General features: G+C 30.9%; 2 protein-coding genes across 7 annotated transcripts; both read right to left on the bottom strand.

Moving 5' to 3' along the window:
- Positions 1-2,741: 2,741 nt before the first annotated feature.
- On the bottom strand, positions 2,742-6,157 carry LOC111635187 (solute carrier organic anion transporter family member 3A1-like). 6 transcript variants are annotated; one of them, XM_023380082.1, is made up of 3 exons: positions 5,728-6,157; positions 5,592-5,629; positions 2,743-3,653 (listed from the first exon to the last, which is right to left on the bottom strand). In XM_023380082.1, exons 1-3 carry the CDS (start codon positions 5,760-5,762, stop codon positions 2,806-2,808), a joined length of 921 nt encoding a protein of 306 aa, XP_023235850.1. In that variant the 5' UTR covers positions 5,763-6,157; the 3' UTR covers positions 2,743-2,805. The 6 variants fall into 6 exon arrangements, with proteins under 6 accessions (XP_023235854.1, XP_023235850.1, XP_023235871.1 ...); XM_023380103.1 differs by having other exon boundaries at positions 2,746-3,653; positions 5,750-6,154; XM_023380086.1 differs by lacking the exons at positions 5,592-5,629; positions 5,728-6,157 and adding an exon at positions 4,517-4,622 and having other exon boundaries at positions 2,742-3,653.
- Positions 6,158-8,026: 1,869 nt separating this feature from the next.
- Positions 8,027-10,754, bottom strand: LOC111635173 (TNF receptor-associated factor family protein DDB_G0272098-like). Its single transcript, XM_023380061.1, has 3 exons — positions 9,337-10,754; positions 8,241-8,374; positions 8,027-8,161 (listed from the first exon to the last, which is right to left on the bottom strand). Exons 1-3 carry the CDS (start codon positions 10,082-10,084, stop codon positions 8,054-8,056), a joined length of 990 nt encoding a protein of 329 aa, XP_023235829.1. The 5' UTR covers positions 10,085-10,754; the 3' UTR covers positions 8,027-8,053.
- Between the last annotated feature and the right edge of the window lie 1,237 nt (positions 10,755-11,991).

The following is an 11,991-nucleotide window of genomic DNA, read 5'->3' on the forward strand; positions in this document are numbered from 1 at the left end:
GATAATTTCAGAGCTTATTAAACAGCTAAATTTAATTTAATATCACTTTTAAACCAGCGCTGGCCTTCCCCATTAAAAATTTCTTCCAAAACTTCTATGCAAAATTTTTTCTATATAAATATATACATTATTGTCTATACAAATTGATCTAATATCGAATTTATAAGCCATAAAAAGAACATTACGAANGCCATGGGGTATCCGAAGGAAATTACGATAATATAGAATCCAATTTTCTAAACTATACAAAACTATAGATCAATAAATTTAATTTTTAATTTTTTCAATATCATTTAAATATAAATAATAAATTGTGTATATTTAAAATATTTCACGACGTGGATGCATCCAGGTTCAATTCACTCGACATCTCTTGAATCAATGTATCCTTTTAACATTGCATTGCATTCAAGGTTAATTCAATTGTTCATCATTTTAAAAGCCAGTTTTTATGGTTTCTGAAAGTTCAATTCAGTTATTAACTCTTTTTAGAAGACAAACTGATTTAGGAATTGCTGTAGGTCATTTATTAACATCGACAGAAATAAGAATCAAAAATTGCTACCATATGTGAAAATAAAATAAATATTTTGAAAATTTCTTAAATTCTTAAAAAGCAACTAGACCAAGTCATCCAATGAGTGGTGTTAATAGGTTATCTAGTGCATAAACAGTGTGCTAGATTTTATGATATTGGGTGGAACTTTATTGTAATTTTTTGGTGAAAATATCAATAGAAAAACTAAATATCATTGTTTTTGAATTTAATAAAATGTGGATATAGATTTTTCTTAATTTTTACGTAGGAACCGAGACGGGAAAATAAACGCGCAATAAGCCGATAAACAGTGTGCTAGATTTTATGATATTGGGTGGAACTTTATTGTAATTTTTTGGTGAAAATATCAACAGAAAAACAAATTATCATTGTTTTTGAATTTATGATTTATATTATTTAAAAAGTGTGATTAGATATTGAATTACGCTTTAAGAATATTTTCTATAGAATTGTATAGCCTAATTCTAAACTTTTGTATAAGATGGTGTAGATCCAAAATCTAGATTTTGTATAGATCTAGAATATTGGCCTTGCATAAAATTGTATTAATCTAGAAAATATTATTTTGTGTAGGTTATGTAGATCTAGAAGCTAGGATTTTATGCACGTTAGTATCTTGTAGAATCTAGGATTCTGTATAGAACTGTACAGTACGTCTAGAATCTGAAATTTTTATATAATTGTATAGTCTAAAATCAAAGAATTTGTATAGAATTTTTATGTAAGATTGTTCGCTTCTGGAATCTAAGATTTTGTGTTTTAAATGTTGTCATGAGTCTACTCTAGAACTGTCAGTTGTATAAAGTTGTACTTAACTTATATAACAGATAATAAATTTTCCACCAACGAATTCATGTAAATTAAATCTGTATCTCGCCATCAAAAAATTATTTTTTAATTTAAATATTACATACAATACTAGTCGCAAAATAATATATATAATACAGAAAGGAAGAAATTATTCATAAATTTATGAACTGGACAATTTAAAATTGAAGTTTATACTGTACAACAAATCATTTATGATACGGCTCCATTATAATTCAGATAACACAAAAATGAATTGTATATTTTTTATGGGTAGAAAAGTAAAAATTTTAACAGAAATTTAATATTATTTAATCGTTTATAGATTATCTACAGAAATTCAAATAATAATATAAGTTTAAATTTTAGGGGTTAGATCTATTCGATACACTAAATTGGAATGAAGCTTCAATTAATTACTTCAAGTAAAGGTTCAAAACTTTAATTACTTGCTCAAATAAAAGCTTCAAATTAAAGTAAAATTTGGGTTAATTACTTGAAATAAAAGGTTCAAATCTTAAATTTAAGACAAACCTTTAATGAATTACTTCTTCAAATTAAAACAAAGTTTCATTTAAGCTTCTATTTACATAAAAGAACAAATTATTCATTAATATTTCAAAAAACGTATTTTATTACTAGAGAATTGAAGCTTATAAAATTAAAACACGTAAATAATTATGATTCATCTTTTAATTATTATTATTTTTTTAAATTTCNGAGGTGAACAGATCAAAACACAAACATTTATACTGTGAATTTTTCTCTTTTGAATGTTTTCAACATTACAAAATGTCTTTTTTACAACAATCATCTTCAGAAAAACATATGTTTCTACTTCATGTTTTGATTTGTTCCTCTCATACTCAGAAAACTGACTTCTGTTACCAATAACATTAAAGGTGGCATATGACATTTTACCTATTCAATAATTAATAATACTTTTAGTTTTTAAATTATTCAGTAAAGCATACAAATTATAATAATTTGCCCACAAATAAATAAAACGTTTCACTTTATGTTTTACTTTATCAATTGTTTTCTTGCATATTTGTTCTAGAGTATGATTGGCAAAACAAAAAATTTCAATTAATTTTATATTATTTTTAATTTTCAAACAAAATTTAATTGGATTAATTAAAAGCATATCATTAAAAGAATTGCTTATTGTACTTAATACAGTATACTTAATAACATTTATATTTAGAAAATTAAAATATTTCCAATATATATATGAGAAGATTTATGATAAGTAACTTCTGTTGAAATTGATATGAACTGAAGAAATTTTTAATTAAATATTTTATTGATTTTTCTCTAAACTAAACTATTTTTGGAATATTTCTTTTTAGCAAGAAATAATATCAGTTCAATTTTTACTGATGTCTAATTTAAAATTTGTAAGTTTCCAAATCAAATAAAATAATCTCTTTCTATGTTCACAAATAAAATAACTTACCAAAATACAAAGGAGATTCTCTTGTGGCAACATTATCATCAATATATGGAATTCCTAAAGTATAGACAGCAGTCGCTCCAATCCCAATGAAAAGCAGACTAATGAAAAACACTGCAAGAACTGCATTGGTGATTCGAGTCTGCTGAATCGACACTTCTATAGAATCACATTTGGAAAATTCTGTAGTCACCGGAGATTTAAAAGTTTCATTGCCAAACGTCGTCTCGCCGGTCATATTCTCCGACAGGTGACAGAGACGGGGAGTGTGTTTCGACGCGGTCGAATTGGCATTCAGAGACCGAACATCTCCGCCGAACAAGAAATGCGGCATAGAACATAGAACGGAGGAAAATGCAAAAACCACCATGCCACAAGCTATCCATTTCGGTCTGTGTCCCTGTCCTCCATAATACGTAAGTAACAGGGCACCACCTATTTGTCCAATCTCCGTCGCAGACATGATGATACCCGTTGTCTTACTTTGAATCTGATAGAGTTTTTCAATAGTCGTCAGAACACTAACAAAATAGGTATAATACATACCCTGCAACACACTGGTTAAACAAAACACAATTAAGAAAGTCTTTTTGTTAGCAAAACTTCTAAACAGCTTGGGCCTAAACGACCACAGACCGCAGGTGTAATCTCGTGCATCCGCATAATGCTGTATGGGACATTCTAAGGCACAGAGGGCATCTTGCTGTCCGATCGAGTGTCGTCCATTGGTCACCTTACGACTTCCATTGACCGCACTCTTTCCGTTGTTGAGCTCCACGTCGGCCGAACCGACGACGGGACACTTATCCATTTTTCGGAGTTCTCTTATATCTAGAAAGAGTAAATAATGAGTTCGACGACCGCGTCTGTATCCATCTAATCTACCATCCCTTAATTTTAAGTCAGATAAGTCAACTAATACGACACTTAAAATTTAAATAATAATTTTAAAACAGCACACCACAACAGAAATATCAGAAATGCAAACAATACATAAATAGAAACTGGTAGTCTGAGAAAAAAAAATAATAATAATAATAATTTAAAAAACGTTTGGAATATTTAAAAATACAGTTTACCCACGGAAATAAATTACAAGGTTGTTAAAGAGAAGCTTGTTTACAGATTAGATAATAACTTATATGGTAATTCATGTAATTTAAATCTATCTTAATCTGAAAATGGGGTTAAGAATAGTCAGTCTAGTTGTTACCAACTGAAAATTAACATATTGACTTAATAGGACAGAATTGTGTTTTCGAATGACAGGCACGCTTAATGACAGGATACGTAGATGTGTACATGCCAACCAAATCGTTCGGGATTCTTACCGAACGGATTAATTTCTGTTGTCGGGTGCAGTCGATATATTCTTATCTTATCCTATCAACACGGGCGAGCGAAGATATTCCGCAAAACGATCGAAACGCCGAAGTACTTTGAGCTTGTTTTCCGCCGTACGACCTCGTTTTCTCTAACCAGTCACCCGTTATCGACACCAAATCACAACCACACATTATCCACAACTACGCTACGGTACATACGAGGCAACGGATACTACCGAGTCCGTTCACTCGCCTCACGTTTGTCTTTTTTTTCCATCCGAAAATGCCTCTCTCTCTCTTCTCTCGCACGGCATTATCAATCGCCGCGACGAAAACGAAAGCGATCAATGAGGAAAAAACCCACCACACCACCACCACCACCACCTTTCCCGTCCCCTACACCGTTACGTAATCGCACCATTCGTCGACGTTTCTGCTGCATTTTTATCAACGTAAACGATACGCGAGTAAAACGTCAATGGAAGAAGAAAGTTGCCATATGAAATATCTGGCGTGAAACCGACAACTTGCTTTTCCATTGACTTTTACTCGTGCTTAGGCTTAATATATTAAAAAGGCGGTCGAAACGTCACTCACCTCAACTTAAAGCATTCGCGGTTCCATCTAACGACTAGACGACGGAGGGCAAGTAAAGCTCCATTTCTATTTAGCATCTCGCGCGATTTTTTGGTAGTAGCCTGGCGAGTTGCGACGATCGCACCGCGTGCACTCTCCACTATAGTCGATCGACATCGGGACGAAGGCGAGGCTGTCGCTATCCGCGCGCACCGACAATTGCCGTCGTCGTCGTCACGTGATCGCTCCCCTTTTAATGTATACCAACGGAGAAGGCTCCGGACCGTTTTGGAAATCCAGGGTTACGTGCTCGAGATGATAATCTGGCACCAAGTTCAATGCACCGCGCGGGTTTAGGGATGTCCGACCATCTGGCCAAAGTACGGAAACGTCGGCGATAAGGAAAGCAGAAGAAGAAAAAGAAAAAAAATATATATATATACATGTGTGTGTGTGTGTGTAAAGTATAACGCAGTAGACGGGTCGAAAGCTGGACGGGATTTGTTTTGGCGATCCGAGTCGTTCACCTCGCGTCTGAATTTAGACGTCCCTATTTCTAGGGGAGAAGACTTTTGCCAACAAGACGATACCAAAATGCAACACTGGCTGGCAGGTACCGTAGTGACGTCACAGGAGATGTCAGGTTGCATTCACAGGTGCGTCTTCCATGAATTGCCAACACACGTTTCGAGAAAAAGCACCCGCGCGTTTTAAAAATCGCATGACATTTTTTTTCGCCATAAACACACCATTAAATATATTTAAATCGCCACGCGAAATTTACGATTTTAAACCAATAATTAACACGTAAAAGATTTTAAAAATTTAAATAAATAAATAAGGATAAAAGTAAACCGATCTGGATCACCTTCACTTGGCAAACGTTGGAAAAACTCATCCGTCGACCTTGAAAGATGGGGAAAAAGGAAAAAAGAAAAGAAAAAAAAAAAACATAATATAAATATATAGTAATTATTATTATAATAATAATAAGTGAAATTTACAGAATGGCAAGTTTGTCTTTACTGTTAACGTGCATCTTTAGTCGATCTGGTGGCTGCTTTATGTTGATCTTACCAGTTGAGCCGTGCTTCTGAGCTCCCGAATCGCAGTTCTAAAGCATTTAAAGACCCGCACACACCAAATCCACACTAGCTTCTACCTAACTGCTGTTGATGTGTAGTGCAGGAAAGGCTGTCTTCAAGGCCATCTCATGACAACGGCTATGTAGAATTTGCAGTATTCTCTTGACCTTGAATACAAACTGGTTTCTGATCTTTACTTCTCTTAAATATATATATATATTATTATTATATATCCTATATAACACTATATATTTATTACATACGTGAGTATTAATAAATAAATAAATAATCCCCCACGCGTTTTGTATCATAGAATTTATAAGGTTAGGGGAATTAAAATAATATCTTAATAATAAAAAAAGGGGGCTAAATTAATTACTCGAAATTCTTGCCAATTATACAGGATAAAATATTCTTTATTTTTATTTTTATTATTTTTTTTATTCGCGTAATTAAAAATCGATATTTTAACATTAAAGCAGGAATGAAGGGGTTAACGACCCGTTTCCGGAAAAAAAAAGAAGAAAGAAAAAAAAAAAGATAATTTTCACCAATCAAGTAGGGCGAGGGTGTTCTACTCGTTCACCCATGCTGTAAAAAATAATAATAAAATACTTTTACTCGCGATACTATTCGTACTTTTATGAGATTTATCGCGAAATTATTAGAGATGTAGAATGATATACAAACAAGGTCAAGGAAATATTTTGACCAGAGATACAAGGTCAAGGAGATCTTTTGAGTTCCTAAATCATAAACACGATGGTTATTGGAGACGTTGTTTGGTTTAAAAAACGGATTGTGTAATGGAAACGAACATATACATAGTTTTAGATTAGGAAAAGTAATAATAAACTTGAGTTTTAGTACTTCGTAGAACGTTCTATAAGATTTACCGATTGGCGTTTGAGATCTTCATTCTTATCTGATTATTACATCATTATTCCACGCTGCTTAATAATTATTTTAAGCATGCTAAGCAAGATTTTTATGTAACAAAACCAGAAAAACGTCTACTTTTTTTTTTAAAAAAAAAGAATGTAATAATAAACTGTTAAAATGTTGAATTTATTTATTGAACGTAACGTTGCTTTGTACGTCACAAGTACATTTTTTAAATTGTAATATGTTGTGTGACGTGTGTATGAGGTTTTCATGCTTAAGTTAGTTTTCGTGTCGTTATCTCGCCGCTACTTAATAATTAATTTATACGTTTTGGATAGAATTGTAGACAGAATTGCATATAACACAGGAGAATTGTATATAATGTAAAATACAGATTGATAAAAGAAAATAAATATTGAAAAAGACGTATAAGGAGATGAATTTATTCGTTTTTTTATTTTATTTTTAAATTTAAAAAGAAAAAAATTTAGTTTCTGAAATGAATTTCTATTTATCTCAGGATTATTTTTCGTTTCATATGAATACAACTTTAATGATCAACAAGAGGAAAAGTTAAATGCGGTAAATTATCTATCTATGAAGCGATTAATTAAAATTTGTTTATTTTTTTTTACAGAATGCTTATTATATACCGCTTATAAAACTATATTCAGAAGTTAGTTTGTTTTTTATATATATTTTTTAAATAAAGAAGACGAGTCGAACGTAAGGTATCATCGGGGTGATAGAAAGATGTTTAGATGAGCCATTAGTGGAATGTTCTCATCCGTTAATTTATTACGCAACTTTGGACCCGTTATACTCGTAGTTCAATGAGCGATTGGGTTTTATGTAACTTGTTCAATCTCCTAATCATTTTTCTTCTCGAATGATATAATATTAAAGAGTGCATTGCACGAAACGGAACGTTGGTAGGAACCATAGGCGTCCCCAGATATGAAGGTCACCAATAAACGAAATACCCGCTCAAGGTTGATAAGATGCAACCTTCCCTAAGGCCATCTTGTCATCAAACGGTCTTTCAACTTTTCTGACCAAAGATGAAGCGAGGTGTAAGATAACATACTTTTTTCTCCTCTTCTCATCTTTTGATTGTCTGATGCTTTGTCATACGAGCAGAATATTTGTATAACGTCTATAATTTTATGACGTCAATGGGATAATTATATTTTTCCTTTTATACTATCATTTTTTTTTCTTTTCCATTCCGTCAAACGTGGGTGATCTACAAGAAATCTGATAATGACAATTTTTCCTCGTTTTATACGATTATTAACTTAGAAAATTGTATAGATTTGTCGTCTAATTGAAACTGTATTTATTGTTTTCTTTGTTTTTGTTACAGATTGTAAGAGTATCTCCCGACTTCTCTGTAATTGTGTACTGTGATCGCTTCAAGTGTGTTGACGGGGGAATCGTTTTCTTCCATTACTTCTCGTAGATTCAACTAGAAAAAAAGCAAGAAAACTCATGTAATTAGAAGCTATATTAATATACATACATACACACACACTTAAATATCTTACTTTTCGCTTTGTAGATCGATTCTTGACAGGTCTTCGTGTTGTAGAACTAACTACTCTATCCATTTTTGAGGTTCTAGATCTGTCTCGTGGTTTCTTTCGTAATTTCCAACGGTGGAAAATGTAAACAGATAATCCTATAAATAGTTTATAAATGTGAGCATGTTATTAAATAATTCTCGTGAAAGCATACATAATAAATAATAAAAAAAATTCACTGAATCTCTACACGAATCCGATGGAAAATCGATAATCATTGATAGTACGCTTATCGTTTTGTATGAATACAGCACGTACTGTACTGTACATATATTTATAAATTAGTATGCAAAAATATCGCAGATAATGTCGCAATTTGGGAAGTTTTGATGCGTTTTTACTGATTAACATCGACCTTTAAGTCGTAGTTACTCTAAATTTTTGCAATGTCCAAGTTCTTTTATCAAATTGATATCGAAAAATATTAATTTTACAAATAATATCATGATTAGAGTTGTATCCGGAAAATTTTTATAAAGATATTGTGAAATTTTAAAAATTTATCGCATAAAATAAACTATAGCTTTAACTAAGGTAGCATCTCTGATAGAAAAATCAATTCAACAGCTCTTGAATTGACCTTGAATTTGAGATGGATTTTTTTCTGATTCTTCGTATCGATTTTACTTAGTGAATTTTCATCGATCGATTAATTTAACGATTAGATCGATTGACAGTTGATAGAGAAAAGTTTTACGTCAGACAGTCTGAAGAGCAAAACATTTAACTTTTCTTCAATAAAACTAAATTATCTAACTAAATGAAAGATTAATGCTCCATTATAAACAATCTTTAATATTTATTTTAACATTTTTATTAAGTTTCTCTGTTTTATGTTCAAGAAACAGTGACTCGATTATTTATATAGTTGCCCTCGACCTACAAGTGATGACAAGTAGGACTATCAAGATGTTGAAATTATCCATGTTGGAATTTTTCCTTTCGACTTTACATGGTCATTAATTCAATAAAGAATGACAGTAATAAATGTACAATGGTCATTCTTGTGAGTTATTCTCTGTTTAGTTTTCTTAGAATAACAAGAGAATAATTATCTTACCTGTTGTTATTCCTACAATTGTCACCAGACCGACGATGATTCCTATTAAAATACCCGTTGTTAAAAGAATAGAGGTCGATTTACTCAAACATTTGCTGCTGTCTGTCAAGCAGATAAACTTTGTTGAATTATCTTGAAGGACATCCAGATCTGAATTGGATAATTCATCTGGTAATGTCTCTCTTAACGTTTCTTGTACTTTTCGATTTCTGTCTTTCAACCCATTTAAATCTTCAATATTGTTCATTTCTGTTCGTTTTTCGTATTGAGAATTTTCGTATTGAGAACCATTTTTATTTGTATCGTTATCGTTTCTTTCATTAATATTTTCAGGGAATTGGCCATTTTGTATTGTGTCCTCGATTTTGATTTCATTTAATTCATTTTCCTGAACACTTTCCTCGTTTGTCTCTTCTATTTTATGATTCGTTTCCTCGCGACTTGTCTTCACTTTTTTACTTTCGCTTCGTTCTTCGTTGTTTTCGACTGACATTATTTGCTTCCTATTTTTCTCTAAATTCACTTCTCTATCCTCTATTTCCGTTTTAAGATTGATTTTTCTATTCTCGCCATCATTCTTCGTTTCTTTCTTATTCTCGGTATTACCATCTTCGCTATTCCCTACCACATTATCCAAATCTGTTTTCACGGTAGTAACTTCCTCCATTTTAATATCTTTTAAACTTGTTTCAACATCATCGACTTTAACTACAGAACTCGTTTTCTCTGTTTCAAGCACGTGTTTCATATTTTCTTTTTTATCATCGTCATTAAAATTTTTTCCTTTATCTGTAGATCCATCTTGATCGAACGATTCCGATTTTGAGATTAATTGCCTTTCTTGTAATCCTTCGACATTTTTATGATCTTTCTCTTTTTTCTCTGTTTCATCGTCACTCTTATGGTTAATTTCTTCTTTTTCTGTATCTGTGACTTCATATTTTGTAGTTGTAGTATCGATTATTTCTATTTTCTTTTCGATTTTTACTCTGTTCCCTTCGTTTTCTGTCTCTTTATCGTTTTTTATAGCTTTAATATCTACTTTATCGTTATTCCTAATGGATATTTGTTCATTTTCTGTTTCAATTCCTTCCTCTAGAGCGGTTGTTTCCTTTTTAGAAACACTTTCTTCATTTTTCTTATTCCTTTCTTCGTACGTAACGCTTTTAACTTCGGTTTCTTCGGTCTTAGGATTAAATTCTACATCTTTGGTTAATATATCATCTTCTACATCAATTTTAGTTAAATTTATAGTTTTGGCAACTATATCATCTCTTACATTCTTCTGCAAGAGATCGAAGAGATTTATACTTTCTTTTAAAGATTTATTATCCAAGAAGAGATTTGAAATTGTTTTGGTATTATTAAATTCCTCAGGAAACAATACAGGATAATTAAAATGTGGTAAATATAAATTATGTCTTTGCGAGTTTCTTAAAATTGGATTTATTAGAGACTCTTCAGTAGAGAAAAGATTTCTCCATCTTGAAGCAAAGAAAGGATTTGGATCGGTTCTTGGTGGAGATGCTTCGGAGAAGAAACTATCAGAAACTAAATATGATGAATTAAATAAACTAAGTAGATAAATAAAGACGATACCTGAAAAGATAAAGAAGAAAATGTTAGAATTTTTATACAATATTCTGCTGTAAAACAAAAATTATGAAATTATTAGAATAAGTTGACTATTAATATTAATATAAGTTCATTGCCATCACCTTTTATACATACGAGCCATAAATATAGAAAAATAGTTATATTTAAATATATCATAAGCAATGAATGAATACATCTTCGTGTACAAGTTCATTGCTCTCTCAATATTAAAACATATGGCGGTGAATTTATTATTTATAACTAAGCAAACGTAAATTGTTTCATAAAAATAAGCTTTAAAATATATATATATATATATAGGCCTATATCACGAGGTATAATAGTAAAATAAAATATTGCATCGATAAAACTATATTCTTATCGATTTTTTCTCATGTCTTCATCCTAGGATGGAGAGTGGAAGTATAAGCCCTATAACATGAGAAATATTAAAATTCTTCACGTTTATTTTAAAAAAAAATCTGAAAAAATTATGTAGGATATATAAATATAATTGCACAATTCCTAGAAATAACAGAACAGAATCCCTTATGAACTGTCCTAAAAAAAAAAAAAAAAAAAAAAAAAAAAAAAAAAAAAAAAAAATTTTTTTATTTTTTTTTTTTTTGTAAAAAAAAAAAATCTTTTTTAATACTGATGATATTTGATCAGTCTTGTTTGTATGAAAGCCCTATTTTTCATGCTCGTATGTATATTTATCTTATGATTTAACCCTGTTCCAATTCTGTCTTAGTTCTATAACTGCATGATAATGAAAGTTACNCAAACTATTATATTTAAATAATAATAATAATCGTTTTCTGAGGTTATTAACCATTTGTTATTTTTAACCGCCGCTTACAAAATATGTAATCTATGTTTGCGTACTTTACTAGAGAAAAATATTGATTATCGGCTAACTAACGTGAATGTACTGTACAATACATCTACTGTACATCTGCCATATAAATGTAAATAACATTTGTAGTGTTTTCTAATACAGGAATAAGAAAAATAAACAAATAAATTATATATTTTTTCCTGGTATATATTGATTTA

The sequence above is a fragment of the Centruroides sculpturatus genome, unplaced genomic scaffold (genome assembly GCF_000671375.1).
Source record: "Centruroides sculpturatus isolate CEXI.00-Female unplaced genomic scaffold, Cexi_2.0 scaffold108, whole genome shotgun sequence".
Lineage (NCBI taxonomy): Eukaryota > Metazoa > Arthropoda > Arachnida > Scorpiones > Buthidae > Centruroides > Centruroides sculpturatus.

What these genes read in the sequence shown, in the direction of transcription:
- LOC111635173 (XM_023380061.1), bottom strand. Translation starts at nt 10,084, where the DNA reads ATGAAACACGTGCTTGAAACAGAGAAAACGAGTTCTGTAGTTAAAGTC. An exon ending in AATTGTAGGAATAACAACAG is followed by an intron (nt 8,375 to 9,336) that starts GTAAGATAATTA and finishes AACTATTTATAG; the next exon opens with GATTATCTGTTTACATTTTC. An exon ending in ATCGATCTACAAAGCGAAAA is followed by an intron (nt 8,162 to 8,240) that starts GTAAGATATTTA and finishes CTTTTTTTCTAG; the next exon opens with TTGAATCTACGAGAAGTAAT.
- LOC111635187 (XM_023380086.1), bottom strand. Translation starts at nt 4,589, where the DNA reads ATGCAGCAGAAACGTCGACGAATGGTGCGATTACGTAACGGTGTAGGG. An exon ending in GAAAGGTGGTGGTGGTGGTG is followed by an intron (nt 3,654 to 4,516) that starts GTGTGGTGGGTT and finishes TACTCTTTCTAG; the next exon opens with ATATAAGAGAACTCCGAAAA.